The sequence below is a fragment of the Merops nubicus genome, unplaced genomic scaffold, assembly GCF_000691845.1.
Source record: "Merops nubicus isolate BGI_N331 unplaced genomic scaffold, ASM69184v1 scaffold30826, whole genome shotgun sequence".
NCBI lineage: Eukaryota > Metazoa > Chordata > Aves > Coraciiformes > Meropidae > Merops > Merops nubicus.
In genome coordinates this window covers 1-18,451 of record NW_008613456.1, presented here as the reverse complement: position 1 = coordinate 18,451, position 18,451 = coordinate 1, and the positions used below count along the sequence as shown (strand labels likewise).

Here is an 18,451-nt window from a genome sequence, read left to right as displayed (position 1 = left end):
CATCATTTGTTCACAGATCCTCTCAGATGCACACACACACAAACTATGCAATACACTATGTGTAAAGATGTTCCAACATCCAAGTGCTGTAGTTGGATAAGGACCCAGGTGCTTATACTACAAATAAAACAGAGTTGGAGTCAAGTCCAGCCGTTACCCTCACTGTGCAGTTCAAACTGGAAAGAAACATCCAAGAACCAGAGAGACAGAAAGAAAACAAAATCACAAGGGGTTATAAGGAACATCAGATACGCAATCAAATGCAACAATAGTTATGCTTTTACAGCAATTTCATACATAAAATCCTCACAAGTTTTTGCATCTTCCTTTTCCTTTGAAGGAAACAAGAATCGCAGTATCACATAAACGCTGTTTCTCTTGAACAAAAAAATAAAAGATAAAAAAATACATTGTTACTCCTCTGTTTAAATTTTATTTACAAATAACTGGGTGTTTCTAATCTAGACATAGAAGCTCTTTCCAGGATAAATGGCAATAAGCTATGGATGATCTGAGCCCATGTCTCACAAAAAATACAATAGTTTACTTGGTATCAATAAACATTTTAAAATATACTAAATTTTGCGAAGTGTTACAATCATTGTCCAAACTGAATAGTAGTCTGAGTGCCGAGTGAAGTGCATCAACAGAAACTATGAATTTTAGTGTAACATTTCTTTGTCACTCACGATAGCCAGTTATCCTTGCAAGTCATTAAAGCAAGTATCACAGACTCGGACAGGCTTCTTGGAAGAAGGAGTTAAGGCATTCTTTGCTGAGCACTCGGCACAGAAGATATTTCCACACTGTCTACAGTGATGCTGTGAAAGAGAAGAAATAAACATAAGGCATCGATCACTACTGTGTCAAGTCAACTCTCATGTTTCAGAATCTAGTGTGAAATTCTTAGTAGTTACATAGCACACATAAGGGCACTGGTGCAAATAATTTCTAAAGGGTATAGGATTATAATATTCAGAAGCACTACACTGAGTCAGGAGGCTATACCAATTTCAGAAATGAAGTGGCTGAAGTTTATCCTCTTGAATTTCTTTTCTTGAACTTGCTGTGGTCACATAAAGCATATTCCTCTTACATAAAACTACCTGCTCACACACTGCTTCTCACACTGATAAGTGTCAAAGGATCCATCAGCCTTTCTTCTAAGACTACCAAAAGAACCTCACTGAAATAATGCAGGACAGGGAGAGCCACCTAGGACCAAGTCAGGAAGCACTGCAAAAATGAACCTTATGAATATTCCTCATCTACTTCATTGCCAAGTCAGTTGTTGCAGGCTTAGTAATCTCTGGATGAAGGGCAGACCCTGCCAACTGAGGGGTGACCATCTTAGCTGCCCACAGCTGTTTTTACAAAGAAGGTCTGACTACAGACCTAAAACACATCCAGTTGTGTCTTCTGTTCCATGTCTGGTTAGCATTTAGTCACTAAGCACTGGATCATGTTGATGCCTTATATTTTCATAGGTATCTAATTTCAACAAGTTTACATTCCTTTTAGACCTCTTAATCTAGTTCAGGCTGGTTATAAATAAATTAACAGTAAATACCCTTACAGCAGTGTAATTCTGCTTGCTCACTTAGGGGTTTGAACTACTTTAACACTGGTTATAAACTGATGCTGTTAGAATGGCAAAAGAATCATGAATAAAAGTAAGCTCCACTAACTTTAATATTTAAGGCACTGCAAACAATAAATGTATTCTGATATTTTCTGAGTATCACAGCACTATTAAGGCCATTTCCTCAAGTTTACATCCCATCTTAGAGTTTGAAAACCACAAAAGAAGAAAATCCCCAAAGACATACAATAAAACACACCTACCCTTCTCACTGTCACCGAAAAGCCTTTTCCACAGGCCATACAATTCTGTACCTCATTGTCTTCTGCCCACTTCCTGTTGAGAGCTTGTGTGTGTTTGATCTATACGGAAAATACAAAAAAGGTAACTTTTTTAAAAATACATGTCTATTTCCTACTAATTTCATCTATTTTCACTGCACACACTACCTAATGCATTACAAAAGCACCAGTTCTGCCATGACACTAAGAGCTTATTTGTGTTCAGAGAGAAAAATCTTCCAAGTTTCAAAAGCATAAGGAGATTTAAGAACACATAAACAGCAATATGGCCCTCGTACACCACAAGCATAACATCTTAATCAGCCTGGAAAGGTAACTCACTACCAACCTGACACAAAACTTTAAATTCTCTTAAGATCCCACACAGAGAATTAACAGGTTTAGTTGGTTCAAATTAAATTATACCTGTAATGACTGGTTTTCTCGGCCAAGTTCCTGCATTGCAGCAGTAGTGTTGTCCAGCTTTTTCTTCATTTCTACAAGTTTGGCTTGAAGCTTTTCAATTTCTCCCTCACTTTTTAAACACCTGAGGAAAAACAGTAAACATTCAGCACAAAGCACCATACAACAAAAGCAATGTACACTGCCTCCTTTGGGTAGCTTGTCATTTCTGAGAAGTTTCATAAAATCCAGCCAAAACTACCCTTTCTGTGAAAAGTTCTTGGATGCCTTGACTGGAAAAATGTTCAGTTGAAACAATCAGTTTAAGATTATCTGGCATTGCTCCCAAATATCCTATTAATACCTGGAATTACTCCCAAAACCAGCACTGAATGCACTTCATCAACAGCAAGCCCTGATAAGTACCCCTGTGCAAGAGGACACTCTCACAAACCAGCTGCAGCAGATCAGGTCAGACAGGGGAGCAGAAAAGAAGCCTTTTTCTTTAGCAATGTCACCTCCCATTAGAAGAAATTCAGTTAACTGTTGAGAGCCAAATTTCAAAGGGTGTTTTTCTGGCAAGCTGTAAATGGCCACTGTGTGAGTTCAGCACAGGGAAAGGAATTGTCAAAGAAAGAAGATCTCATTTGAATTGACTTTTCCCAAGGTCTACTGCTCAAAAATGATAGCAGAACTGGAGAGGACTGTTAGTCTTCAGGAGGAAGACAATGTCTCCTGTGTGAACTTTACCCTATCTAATTCAATTACACGTTCAGTCTCCTAACACTGTGTGGTTGCCATACCTAGAAGTCCCTAAGCAAATTCTATGTTACTGGAGGCACTAAGGAGTCTCTTCCAGGCTTCTGGATGACTACTGCATCTACTCTGAGTCTAAGCAGGGCAGGCTGAGTGATGGAAAAGGACAGGTAACTAAGGTAACAGAAGCTCTCTCTCTGCCAGGCCTCGCAAGGTTCACACAACAGACTAGAAGAGAAGCCACAACCTACACACCTCAAAGTTCAGAGGAGCCCAATGGATTTAGAAAGCTTTTATGGGTGAACATAAATATCTGAGCATAAGCACAGAGCTGTGGTTTGGTGATAAGTAAGGTCCTCATAAGCCTGCCTGAATGGTCACCCTCTCAAAGCCCACAAAAGAGCACAGTTTGTTTCCATCATCCCTCGCTGTGCTCTGGCAAGGATCACAGAAGGCTGCACCCTGGAAAATGCACCCACAGCCCAGGAACAAACACAGATTTAAATAGAGAACCATGAATCGAGTGAAAACAAGTTTTCAGTGCGAGGCTGCCCGTTTCCCAAATTGCGCTTCTATATCATCACGACCACAGCTTACCTCTCCAGCAACGCTCGTCTCTCATCCTGGTTATTCTGCACTGTTGCTTCCAAGACAGCAATGTCCCCCCGCAAATCATCCGTCTGTTTCTCCAGCTCACTCACACGCCTCTGGCTGCTTTGCCATTCCTTCTTCATGGTAGCCAGGTTTTCATTCAGGGCTGTGACCTGCATGGTGAGCTTGGTCTCCTTTTCCTCACGTTTCCGGTTTTCTTCTTCTTTCTCTTTTTTCTCTGTGTGCTAAGAAAACAATGGAACAATGAAAAACAACCTTCCAAGTATTATTTCCCTATTTCCTACTTTTAATTGAGGCAAAGAATCTTACTGTCACTACTTTCAATCAACAACCTCTACTGAACAAGGCTGTCATCCCACTGGATTTTCCTACACCATTAAATGCCTCAGAGATTTCCAACCTCATCATTTAAAAATTAATGGAATGTGCAACTAAAGTCAACTCTTTGCTTCCTCTCTGTTCCTGAAAGACTGCAAAGGCATGTTCACAAAACAACAGTCTTACACGCTCTAACATACTCACCAGTTTAGCCTCAATTTCAGCACATTCTTTCTTCAGCTCCTCTTCCCTCTTTTTCAACTGATCTTTGACAGCTTGGTGCTCTTTCTTCTCCTGTTCCAGAGCTGAATTGACATTATCTATTTTGTTCTGCAGCTCTAATTTTTGTTGAATCAATAGCTGTTTTGCATCCTTGAGATTTGCCACCTCCTGTTAGGAAACGGAGCTCAAAGTTAAAGTAGCAATGTCAAAAGTGTAAATGATTTAAATTCAAAACTACTGTAATTCTTTCCAAGGAGAGAACAGTAATAAGTTTTAGTTTTGCTAGTAGAAGAAAGGATAATACCGTAGCACAAAGTATTAGTGATTTTCATGATCAAAGACTCTCATCTTACACCTATATTATGAATAACATTCAATTTTAAAAATAAATTTGATATTCCACTTCTGAAATAGTGGAATTTCTGCTGGATTATTTTCTACAGTTCTTTGAAAAGATTTGTCCATTGTAATTTTCTAGAGACTGTTCTAAAATTTGGTTCATATCATTCTCTGGCTGTAATGATGAGGTTAAAAACATCATAGTGACAATGTACAAAACACTGATGGAAGACAGCTAGTTTTTATTAGTCTTAAATTTATACATAATTACTCTATGTTTTAAGCAAGTAGGATGATACACTATGTTTCAAATACTTGTTTAACTTGCTCTTCCATAATAAAACATAAAAAATCCTGAAATAGAACAGTTAGTTAAATTTATATGAATCATTTGCCTTATAATTACTCAGCCAAGCATGTGGGTACTAACAGACTAACGGTTGCCAGTTTTCCATAAATCAAAATTTGCATCACAAATTAAAGCCAAACCGAAAACAACAAGAGGACAGAGGGATGCCCTGCAGACGCACATCTATCCATTCCTTGGTAGGAAATGGGAAACAGAGTATAAGGCTTTAGAAGACAATTTCTTGTTTAGTCTGATAGCTTATAAGAACATCAAGAGATTAATGCTAAGCTACCGTTGGTGTGCACACATTTTATACGCAGCTGTATAAATCTTTGTCATCAGAATAGAGATTTTAGGAATTAGAAGAATTAAATTCAAGAAAGTACTGGGCATAGGGTATTTGACAGAAACAAGGTACAGATTTCTATCTAAACCTAAGAGACCATTTTCTAAACATTGGAGAACAAAAGAACATTTTTACAACTCTTAAGAAATCAGGTTACTTTCTTTTCCTTAGCATATAGGGACTGCACCTTCATTTATACTTGTGCAGCAACTTAAACACTACGTGTTTAACAGAAGCAAATGTAACTACTAATAGAATAATATGGAAAACACACTGTGGGCTTTTAGGAGTGGTTTTTTCCTACAGGGAATAAAAAATTAAATAGCTCAAATATATCGAGAAATAGTATGTTTTACTGAAGACCAAAATTTATTTTATTAAAGCCTCCAAACTTTTACCCTTTAGAGAGCTCATTTGGTTGTCATGATTTTGGAAGAGTTAGTCTTTCATGAGGCTCCTGACATTGTTTCTTCCCCGACTGTGACTTTTTAAGACATTTTAAGAAACCACAGCACATCAAGGGAGTTTCAACTCTACCACACATCCTTAAGAAGTACCAGATGTGCCTAGAATATCTGGGAAACTTCACATTCATGACGCTTTTGGACATCTTTTTTTGCCCTTTGGAATAGTCAAGCAAGGGCATGCAAAGTGAATCTACAGTGGAACAGAAGGAAAGTCAGGACACACAATTCGTTCTGAAGCTAAGACAAGTCATGTGGTCCATCTGCCCAAGAGCACTGGGCACTGGTGGTTTAAGATTATGACTAATCAAGTCAGAATTGATAAGGAACCTCAGTGAAATCTGTGTTTTGGTCCCCTTACCTGTAATACTGATATTTACAGCAACCATCTTTGCAAAGCCATTCCAGATAACATCTACTGAGTAGGCACACATGTCTTATCAGATAACCAACCACAGGAAGACTCAGTTTGTCTCAATATACCTTCTCAAATTCTTGCTTGCAGGCTCTAAGCTCTTCGCCCAGCTTGACACTTTCTTTTTCAAGTCTACTCCTTATTTCCTGGAGCTCTGTTGTTTTACATTTTTCATTAGCCAAGTCTTTCTCTTTCAAAATCTTGAAAACAAAAAGTACTAGAAAAGTTACTTCTTCCAGGTTCACAAAATAAATAAAAAACCCCACAAACATACAAAATCAAACAAAAACGGTCAAGGCCCCAGACCTACTTGAAAGCTTTGTAATTAAGGGTAAACAACTGCCACATCTCTATCCACAGTTCCTAGTGCAAACAATCAGAAGCATGTTTGCAGCTCTAGATTTAAAACTAATAGCATTTTTCTACCTCTCTAGTCACTTAGAACAAATTAACAGAACCAAATTCACTTTAACTGTCCATTAAAAGCCTTCACACCAGAAGTTCAGTACAACTGCCATTGGTCTGCCCTTACAGTACCCCTTGTTTAGAGGTTTAACAGAAATTCATAAAGGGTGCCTGCCTGGGGTGGATGTGTATGTGTGAAGATTTCAAAAGACAGAGGCATTTACCCTGTCATTCTGAAGATCCTGTAACATTTTGGTCTTCTCACCCAGCTGCTGCTCCTTCTTTGATGCATCTTGCTCCAGCGTGGACTTTGCTTTCTTCAGTTCCTGAATCTGCTGATTACTGCTAGCAATTCGATTTCTGCTGGAAACTAATTCTTCTTGAGCTAGAGCAAGTTTTTCTTCTGTGGACTAATTACAAAGAGAGTTCTGCAAATCATCTGTCAAGTATAGGAGCTTTAGAAACTCGACAGTCACTTAATTTCCGCGTGGAAAAATTGTTACTTAGTGTGCAACACTCAGCTTCCAATGCTGATGAAGCACAGTTACAGAAACACCTAGGCTATGATGTTACCCTAAGTAAAAAGAAACTCCTCCAGTACCATTTCCAGCAGCAATACCTTACTGTACATATTCCAGCTTGCATCCTTCCACAGAGAAAAAGTGAAAACATAAAAAAGGGCAGAGAATGAAAGGTGACAGATGAAAAAAGAATGAACCTGAACTTGCTCATAATTTGATTTTATTTTCTGGGCAAATCAACCGCTCTCTAACTCTAACCATCTGTTACTTAAGAGGCAGTGAAGCTATACTGTGAAGATTTCAAAAGTCATTCAACACTATTTCCCACCAATGACTTAGACGAAGGTAGAGTTGGGACAACTGTAAAATTTTTAAAAATCCTAAAGTGAAATGTACAAGCTAAAAATGCTAATATCAGGACAAAACATTTCACAGACCCAGCTGCATCAGCATTTTAAACAGAAAATTTAAACTTCCATTCAAAATCTACTACAGATCATATTTTAATTTGCCTCCAACTATCCCCATTACCTAGAAAAAGAACTTGGTTCTACGTCTCTACAACAGGTCACAAAACCCCAGGAAGTAACCTGAAACTTGTACCTAAGGCTCGTTCTATTTGCTCACAGCAAAGTCAAACTTTGAGGTTCCTCTTGAGCTAGTATTCTGTAGGTTATTTTTCAAAAGCCTTCATCTTAGGCAAGGACTAGTTCTACTCAGAAGCTCACAAAGAACCAAAGACAAAGAAAAAAAACAAACTCATGCTCCACTCCTCCAGAATATTGCTATTCTATGGAAATTTTTCATGGCAAGATATAGAATGTGAGGTGATTTATTATGTTTACTACCTTCAGTGCACCAATAGGGATTTAAATGCTTTCATATTCTTTTTGAAGCTCTTACATAAATCCTATTCAAAACTCTTGTTGAAGTTTAGTGATATTAAATAAGGAACAATAAGCACAACTTTGACTTAATTATGCATATGCTTTAGCCACTCCCATGCTGATTTAAAACCAAACTGTTTTCTGATGCCTCCTTATCCTCTCTTGTAATGTCTAAAGTATTTTGCCTGTAGTTTGACTTAGTTTGAAACACCAACAATGGAACACTGTCGATTCAACAGCATTTTCAACAACTCCAGTGGCCCATAAAAAGCTCACACTGACTTTTAAAATTAATTTGTAGACAATTAATTTTATTTGCTTTCTAAGCTATTAGAGTTCACTACTTAACACTTCACACAGTTTTAACTAGAGAAAGTTTTTTAAGTACAAAAGGAGGTGCTTTTGCAATTTCAAGCTTTCAGCAGGGTGACTCTTTCAGAAAGCAAAATTATCTCTCTTTGTGCCAGAGTGGGCAGTGGAGGTCCATATTTTTCTAACGCTGAGAAAGGAAGGTAAGTGGAGCGTCAACATATAGCATCTTCACAGGGAATTTCTATAGTCTCTGCAGCTTTAGACAGAAACATGACGGCGGCACAGCTTTTATTCAAATTCATTTCCAGTAGAAAAAAGGTGGTTACATGCACTTCGCTAATAGAGAATGATGAAAACTGATGATTACACAAAGTATAATTCAGCCCAATCCCAGTGGACCGCTGAGGAGCTCACATCTTTAACACAAAATCACCTCTCAAAACACCTGATGCCATTTACCTCATTTAATTACCATTCAAGTTTGCTATTGCTCCCAGAATATGATAGGTATTGAAAACTTAATGCTGGGAAGAGGCACAGAATAGAAGTCACCAATCTCTATTTAGTTTTTAAATAAAACCAGACGCTAGGGCGATTTGTACAGCGTTTAAATAAATAAATAAAAATATAAGGAAATATCAAAGTCTGATTCACTACAACTTTGGGCATTGCAGTGCAAATAATAGTGCCAACAGCAGAACTGGGCCTAGCTGGGTGGTAGGATCTGGACTCACTCCGTTTGAATAACGTGCACAAATGAGTATTTCAGTCTGTGATCCTTCTACACTTCCAAGAAAAAGGGTTAGACTGACTGTATGCAGCTTAGGCTCCTGACTTACAGACCTGAGGTTTGGCAGTATGAAGACTGTCCCAGAGCATCCACTGAAGATGCATCATGAGTATTGCCAATATTGGAGGCAAAGAAACATTTTTTTGAGAACACAGAGGAAACCAGGACTGACTACAAAAAGCACAAGTGCCAAGACTGAAGGATACTTGGCAGAGCTCAGGAGAGCAGGCTCCACACAAAGTATGTTTGTCGTAACTCAAAATCAAGGCAAAATTAACAGTAATTTTTGTTAACTCTTCCACAGGGAAAAAAAAAGTCTTTTCCACAAAAAAAATAAATTGTGTGTGTATATACAAAAAATATGTATATATTATATACACACATATGTATTTTTATTTATCTGTATATAGACATATAAAAATATTCAGTGGTATTATTTTTTATTACATATACATTCATACATCAAAACCAATAGCTTTTACAAGCAGTCAATTCCTACTCAATTTCTTTTTCCAGTCGAGACAAAAATGTATGAGGATGGCTACTGTTACAGACCAAAAACCAAAGTAAATTTGCAGCAATTACTATTCATAAAATTATAAGGACATTCTCACTGCTGGTTTGGTAACAACACTTCTCACTTTTCCCCTGAGAAGACTTACAGCTTCAAAGTTTGTATCTGGGTGCAGCTAGGTAGGTAGGATCTTCTGCAGGTGAACGCCATCCCGGGACCCAGCCGTGCTGATGGCACTGCGGGGGCAGCTGCGCACTCCATGCCCTCTCCTACCCAGTGCTGTATCTGCAACCACAAACCGCCACCGAAGCTTTTGCTGGCTTTCCAGCACCCCTCAGCCTCCCAGCCCGCAATGTCAGCGAGCACAGGCCAGCAGATGGTGCTCTGTGTACAGCCCAGCAGCTCCTGCCATTCCCTCCCAGGGACCAGACCTACCCAGGACCCGAATCATAGAGGTTGGGAGGGACCTCGAAAGATCATCTAGTCTAACCCCCCTGCCAGAGCAGGGTCACCTAGGGTACATCACACAGGAAGGCGTCCAGGCGGTTTTTGAATGTCTCCAGAGAAGGAGACTCCACAACCTCTCTGGGCAGCCTGCTCCAGTGCTCTGTCACCCTCACAGTAAAAACATTTTTCCTGATATTCACCTTGAACCTCCTATGCTCCAATTTGCACCCATTACCTCTTGTCCTATCACAGGTCATCACTGAAAAAAGCTTAATTCCATCTTCCTGACACTCACCCCTTACATATTTGTAAACATTGATGAGGTCACACCTCCTTTTCTACAGGATAAAGAGACCCAGCTCCCTTCATCCTGTCCTCATAAGGGAGATGCTCCCCTCCCCTAATCATCTTTGTAGCCCTACGCTGGACGCTCTCCAGCAGCTCCCTGTCCTTCTTGAACTGAGGGGCCCAGAACTGGACACGAATATTCCAGATGCGGCCTCACCAATGCAGAATAGAGGGGGAGGAGAACCTCTCTTGACCGACTAACCACACCTTTTCTAATGCACCCCAGGATGCCATTGGCCTTCTTGGCCACTAGGGAATACAACCCATACGCCCTACTGCCTTTCATGATCTAGCCCCACGCCTGAAGCCTTGGCCTCAGCACTAGCGAGGGGCTACACCACGTGAGAATATTTACGTCTCCCCTTGTAGTATTTTTAACTAAAGAAAACCTAGCATTGCTAGGATCTCATGATACAGCCTGGCCACACCCGTCCTGGACAATACTGGGCTTCAAACTGTGCTGACTCAGCACGCTGTGCAGGGAGTCCAGACCTACACTAAAAATTCTGCACTGAAAGACATCCAAGCTCACCTTACATACAAGTTCTAAAAACTTCTACTATTGTCTGCTAATAAGAGTTATACCAGTCTGAACCCCAGCCCACACATCAGTTTTCATTCCAAACATTTAATCAAAGCCCATAACTCTGGCTCACATTATCTAGTTTTCTTAAGTAACTCTCTCAAGGCAAAAGACAATCCAGATGACTGACTTTGAACTGGACTGTGAAATTCTACCATAAAGACCTTCTGACTTGAGTGGCACTTTGATATTCAGCTTTCAAGACTAACATTATCACACTGAGGCTCTCTGAATGTGCTTCTTCCTTTCTGGCCTTCTAAGACAAGTTATCACTGCTTCTTTAAGTTAACGCTGCAAGGAGGCAGCACAGCCACAATTAAAGATCAGGCCCCCACCTTTTCCCTCTTCTACATTTTACAGAAAAAAAAAAAAGTGGTGGCAAGCTGACCTCACTAATCCTAATTAATGTGTGCTTAATTTTTTTTTTTTTTCAATTAAGCACTCCATCTCTAAGCAGCAACATCACTTCAGTACTAAGGACAAAAGTCCTTCTCAGGCTCTCTATGTTCTGCAGACACTGACATAATAAATCAAGTTACCTAACTGCTCAGCTTGAAAATGTTTTCCTGTTGCCATCACCTTATTTTACCTTTTCCATGGATGTCCTCTCCATCCTGCTACCACCCCCACTCAAGTTTAAAAGCATGTGGGACACCTACTGTCCTACTTTACACTTGCCAGAACTAGAGGTCATTAATCTGGTTTAATAATATTCAGAGATATTTTTGCAACAAGCAATACTTAAATGAAAACTACACCAAAACCCACAGTTACTGAGCACATCCAATGCTTTTCACAGGTCATTGCATTTCCAACTGTTGCTCTAAATGCATTGCAGGAAATTAACTCACAGCAGCAGGCATGCTAGAGTAACTAATCATAAGAAAGAGTATGTTCATACCACCCTTGCTTGCTAACCCTGCTGAAGTTCTTCACAATACAACGTAGTAATTCAATCAAGCTACACTGAAAGTGAAGCTTCTGTAACCTGCAGGGAAGCACAGGAGGTAACCTAATGCTACAGAGGAGGAGGAAGATGATTAATAGAACTCCAATGGCCTATACGTAAAGGAGCTATTTCTCCCTTTCTTAAAATAACCCTGAACGTGGAGTTTGGCTAGGGCTCCACAGCTTACACAGGCCTATCTGAAATGGCCACAGACCTTCAATGGTTCCAGTGGTGGGACTGAAAGGCACCTCCTGGAACAGGTGAAAAGGAGCAATGAAATCTAAGAAAGGCTCCCTTTACACATAAACAAGCAAACAGAAACTGACATCTAAAACAGATCAGATGATCTGTCCTCCCCAAGAGCTATTTCTCTCCATAAACTTCAGTGGAGCCTAGAACAACAATGTCAGACAGACACAGACAAAGCTGCAGTGGGATTCGTCTGAAGTGAAAAGTGCCAAAGCTACATATCTCGCCAGTAGACAGCCAGTCTGCAGCACAGTATGTCCTGGGACTAACTGGAGTATTGGCTTAGCACTGACATGAAGGATGGGGGCAGAAAAAAGGACAAAAAGCACCTTTGGTGACTGACTCAACTCCCAACAACACCTCTTTGAAGGCACTACACCCTAATATCAAATCAGATAAATTCAGCTGACAAATAGCAAAAACTGCAAAGAGTAAATTCGCACAGTTGTCTTCCAGATGGGTCTCTAAACCTACTGTTCCTATTAGTTTGACATCACCAAATGTCTACAATCAGCCAGAAAGAAGCAAAATGGGTAAGGACATGGGAAAAGACTGACAACTAAAATTCTAATTCAATCATCTAGAAGATAGCAATTATATGCTGTCAGACTTTGCCTTAATTAGCTATGCTGTTTAAACTAGCTGAAAGCTACAACATTCAACCAAAAAAGGCAACACAAAAAATTAACTTTTAAAAGACTACAAAAATAAATAATCTTTTACTTCGTTACTGCACAAATGCGAGGGTATTTCAGGTAAAGTGGCAAACACCCTTGGCTTTAAATCAGTTTCAGGATGTCCTTTGTCCTAGGGGAAGAGACTGAATAGCACTAAATTCTATATATAGCAGAAGAACTTTTTTCAACCTATACAGTTCTTGCACTGCTTCTTGGTCTTCCAAAATAGATGTAACAGATCTTTTAAGTTACATATGACATTAAAATGGATGTAAGCACCTTGAGGTCTTGCCTGGTTGCCAGCAGCTCAGACTCCTTCCCATAAAGGTCCAGCTGCAGCTTCTCCAAGTTTTCCTTATGTTTTTCACTGGTCTTCTGTAAGTCTGCTACCTTGACTTTCTCTGTTTTAAGCTCCTGTGCTGACAAAATAGACTGCTGTTGCAGTTTATTCTCCAGTTCTGCCTGAAATATAAGCATAGGAAGTTTCAATTAAAATTACAGATAGTAAAGTAAGCTTAATCATTTCAATAAACTGTACTTCCACTGCAAGATGAGATTTTTTTTTTTCCACTTATGAAATAGCAGTTCAATAACCTAATGTTTGGGATATTAATAATATTTTGTAACTAATTTAACAACAAAATTAAATTCATGCCAAAAGACTAAGTAAAGCACATTAAGACCAAACACGAAAAATCTAAATGTCTCCAAGTTCTAAAGTTTCCACGGACTGACTAAAGGACAAATATGATCACGTAGAATACAGCAGCCAAAGCTGGAGCAACACTTAACAGTGCATGGCACACAGAACAATATTCCCTAATGCTGTAAGACATTTGAACTCTTTCCATGATGGTTTATGAGTTTCATAGTGTCACTCAGATAAATTCTTTTGGTAGAATAAGAGAAGACTTTGTTTAAAATTGCCATGGACGTTGCAAAACACTGCAAAGTTTGTCCAAACTACTCTCACAAAATTCCACTGATTTACAAGAAAACAGCAGCTCTTGCATCACAGCATGCCCCTGAAGCAAAATATATTCAATCTAGCCAGTTTTATCACTTTATTAAAATTCAATTCCTACCGAATTCATATTTCAACACTGGTTCTTTTTATTTTATTTTTATTCTTATTGCTGATGATACTATCTCTATCTTCAACAACACCTGAAGACCATGTTTCCACATCATGACCTCATAATTTCCAACAAGACTAGAGGAAACAGCTGTTTATCACAAAGATATTAACACAGAAGCTGCACCATTTATCAGAGAAATTTACATTAATTTTCATAAAGTAGTATGAGAGGCCAGTCTTACCTTTTCTAAAAGGGCAGTTTTTAATTCAACTTGCAGCGTCTCACTGTGTTTTTTCTTCTGCTCAAAAGATTCCTTTAACTCCCTCAGCCTTCCCTGGAGATGTTGCTCGCTTTTTTCTCTCTCCTTCAGAAGACCCTGAATTTCCAGGACTTGCGCTCGTGCTGAATCAAGTTCTATCGACAACTGCTTAGAAATCTATATTCAAAAATATTAAATAGCTGTATAATTTTAATTTAAATCACTTTGTACATGCTGTAGGATGTGAAACTGCCCATTGTACTGTGTGGATGACAAATCATGTAGTTCAAAAAGCAAACAGATAATTTCACAAATGAAAAACTGATCAAAGCAATTAAAGCTGAAGATACAGCTTCAGGAAATCAGCACCCAAACAAATGCTAGAAGTTGGGGAGAATCCCCTGATTGTAGGAATCTGAAAGGCTTGCCCTCCCTTTTCTGTAGGCATCTACTTCCTCTGACAGAGACCAAGCTATACTTGGTCCTGAAAACGATCCTGAAAATGTCCTGTCCAACAACACTTAGGCAACAATTAGCCCTGAAACTAAAATAGATCTAACAATGGGAGATAACTTTTATTGTATGAAATTATGAAAAAAATGAGGACCAAAAAATACCAAATAACTGTTTCACTAATGAGAAACATGAAGGACTAGAATCCCCCACTAAGGTATGTGGAGCACAGAAGGATAGGAGTAAAACCTATTTTTAAGCTTCTTATTAACATCCAGGAGGTTTTTTTTTTTGTATCATTTTATTTCAGTGCCCCAGGTAGATTAAATCTGAGAACTGCAACCTCCTTATCTCTCATCAGTCCCAGCATGTGAGACTGAAAACAAATATCTTAAACATTTATTATTATTTGTTCCTAGATTTCTGAAACTAAGTGGGCACCTTACCCCCTCTTTTTTTTCCAGTGAGCTTTTCAATTCATTCCTCTCTTCAGCTACAGACTCTGTTTGTACCTGGAGTTGGTGTTTTACTTCTTGATAAGATTTTTCCTAAAAAAAAAAAAAAAACAAGAAAATATTCCTGTGAGCTTCTAAGACCGGGTGCAAGGTACTTCTGCAGGATCTACAAAGCCTTGAAAAATAATGCTTTCCATTTGAGTGAAAAAGCTTTCCTTCTCAGTGGCAGACATTTTCAGCCCAAAACTTCCAAGTTTTTAGGTGGTAAATCTAAGCTGAACATAGCTGATACCATGTCCTAAAAAGTTCAGCCATGTGCCAAGGAGTTTTTCTGATTAGGGATAGTCTCCCTCTATGAAGCTGCTGTTGGCAGCCCATCTCCTTGTGGTAAGCAGTAGGCTCATTGGTCTTCTCAGGATCCAAAATTTCTTGATATTCTAGAAGTCACAAGCAAGTACATTTGTGTGACTTGTATGCAAATACAACTACATTTTAAGCCCAAATACCATGCACTTAAGACAGTGGCAAGCCTCCAAATGACTACAGAACTAGAAGCGGAATCTGGACTCCTACCTTTAAGACTAAATTAGGGAGAAAATACTTCAAATTTTTAAGAGAAACAGATATTTTAAACCAGAGTAACTAAGTAAAGCAAATAAAAAGGCTTATATTAAAAAGGTGAAAGAGTAAAGGAAAAAATGTTATTTTTAGGTATGAGAATTTTTTTAAATCAGAATAAAAGCAGTTCTGAGGAAATGGTGACATAAGACACGAAGGGAATGAGAAAGACACTCCTACCATGTCTGAGGCAGGGGTGTCAGAACAGCTGTATAAGAAAGTCTATAAAATATGTATTCATACAGTGCCCATTCATATTAGCAACAAAGCAGAAAAAGGAAGAAAAAGGTGTATTTTAAGGCTAGTGAGAGATCGCTTTTGTTACTACAACAGCTTGACTGGTGGTCAAACACTTGTTATCCTGCCACTTATGAGACCTTTCTGAAATTCAAGTAGTTCTAGTGCTCTGATAATACCCTAAGCTAAGCATGTCCCCAGAGGAGAGACGATGTTACTCTAGCTGGAGTATGCAGCCTTCCAGCATGTCCAGACAAGTGCACAGGAAGGTTCTAATATACAAAGACTCCAGAAGGGCAACGAAAACAGCCTCAGAAAAATAACATCATCTTCAATACAGTGTCACTTTAGCAAAGGGCTTATAACTTTGCGTTGTTACAATAAGGCTGATGTATTTTTAGAAAGGGGGATGTTTCCTATCAAATTGTTTCATCACTTGTCTCCATTTAGTTTCTTCACCACATTAAAGGTACGTAGCAGGCAAAAGAGATACTGTTGTGTAGTACAACTGATGTTTACTACTGTAAACATCCAGACAACAATTTAAGGCGGGATATGTGCATAAACGTCTAAAAATCAAAATCTGTTTACCAGACTGTAAATCTATCAGACTGTAAATACACCAAACAGTGTCTAATTAAACTACTAACCATTTCTGCCACAGCTGCTTTTCCTTTTTGTATTTCCTTTTCTAATTCCTCCTTTCTTTTTTTGAAGGATTCAGAACTTTTTGAGAGCTTGTCTTTGGTAGCTGTAAGGTCCTTTAATAGAGTATCTTTCTCTAATTTCACTTGTTGCAATTCTGATGATATTGCTTGCATTTTACAGTTTAATTCCTTGAGTTGTTTACTTGTATCTTGACATGATTTCTCAAGGTTTTGTTTGAGGCTGGCCTTCTCCTCCTCCTGCTCTGAAATTTGCTGTTTTGCTTGTTCAAGGGCCTCAGATTTCTTCCGCAAATCCAATTTAGCATTAGACATCCTGCAAATACAAAAAAATATGTATTTTTTTAATTCTTCTTCATGAGTTCTTTTATATCATCTAAAGTCTCTTATTATTTAATATATTAACTGTAGAACTACTTCAAAGCATACTTTTTTCAATCCAGAGCAGGGGCATTTTTTATCTCCAATGAAGATGTACCAGCAGTTCCAAAAACTACTTTGACATGGATTTTCCTTTCCCAACTATAACGAACAGACACTACCCTGTTGCTGCTTATGCATAAATTGAAAATTAGTCTTTGAAAAAATTTACTATGCATATTTAAAGATGGACCTCATAACATCAAACTGTTCAGATATTTAGCTGACAACAAGCACACTGAATAAATTGAAGAAGTCCATTGAATCACAGCTGTCAGTGGTTCACATGCGAACACAGCAGATGGAGACTGCATGGCATATAGAAGAAAACAGGTGGGATACTCAGTTCTTGTAGCAGAGGGAAGACATCACTTATCTATGATTTTAAGACATCACAGGAGAGGAGAACAAAATTTCAACTCTAGTCCAAACCACTGTAGTATTATGTCTGACTGTGAAAAGTAGTATCACACAGGAAATGCATACGCTTCTCTTGCTGCTTCAAGCTGTTTACTCAGTTCTACTGCTCGCAGGTCTAATTCTGTAAACTGCTGTCGCTGCTCCTGTAACTCCTGAAGAGCTTGTTCCTTGCTTGCTTTGGCATCAAGAATGTCAGCTTCAAGTTTCTGAGACAGAAAAATAAAAAGTTAGAGCCATCAGAATACAACTATCAAAATAAAAATAGCAATAAAAAGCTTAAGTCACTTAGTCTGTGTGTAGCATGTAAGGTTCTCCTCCTCCTGTATTCTGCCCTACTGAGACTACATCTGAAGTACTATGTCCAGCTGAACTGGGCTCCCCAGTTCAAGAGAGGCAAGGAACTACTCGAAAGAGTCCAATGGAGGGCAGCAAAGATGATTAGGGGACTGGAACATCTCTCTTTTGAGAAAAGGCTGAGAAACCTGAGTCTAGCCTGAAAAAGAGAAGACTGTGAGGGGATCTTATCATTGCTTATAAATATCTACAGAGCAAGAGTCGAGGATGGGGCCAGAATCTTTTCAGTGGTGCCCAGTGATAGGACAAGTTGTAACGGGCATAAACTAGAACACAGGAAGTTCCACCTAAACATAAGGAAAAACTTTGCTGTGAGGGTGATGGAGCAGAATAACAGGCTACCCAGAGAGCCTGTGGAGCCTCCTCCTTCCTCCTCTGGAGACTTGCAAAGCCGCCTGGACACAACCCTGTGCAACCTGAACTAGGTGAACCTGCTTTAGCAGGGGGTTAGACTAGATGATCCAGAGGTCTCTTCCAAACCCTACCATTCTATGATTCTCTGATGAAAGTCTCTACTGCAGAAAGCAGTCACAATTCCCGCACTTCGTCTACCTGTTTCATCGGTTTGGTACTTATCTTTAGTTATTTAGTTCCTGAAAATGTCTTGTTCCTCCAGAACTGAACTATTTTGGTAAAACATTCTGAAATCATCTTTAAATTGAAGGCTAAGTGGCCATTTTACTGCAAAGTAACAGATAAATAGAAGCAGCTTCGCGGTCACAA

At 39.0% G+C, this 18,451-nt stretch overlaps 1 protein-coding gene across 1 annotated transcript; it reads right to left on the bottom strand.

The window, feature by feature from the left end:
• Positions 1–413: 413 nt before the first annotated feature.
• LOC103774504 (early endosome antigen 1-like) lies at positions 414–17,580 on the bottom strand (the record flags this gene model as incomplete). Its single annotated transcript, XM_008941916.1, has 12 exons — positions 414–821; positions 1,846–1,944; positions 2,290–2,410; positions 3,619–3,857; positions 4,156–4,341; positions 6,155–6,286; positions 6,716–6,901; positions 13,048–13,230; positions 14,089–14,283; positions 15,006–15,107; positions 16,520–16,850; positions 17,441–17,580. Coding segments are annotated over 12 exons (2,037 nt in total), but the record flags the coding sequence as incomplete, so codon positions are not given.
• Between the last annotated feature and the right edge of the window lie 871 nt (positions 17,581–18,451).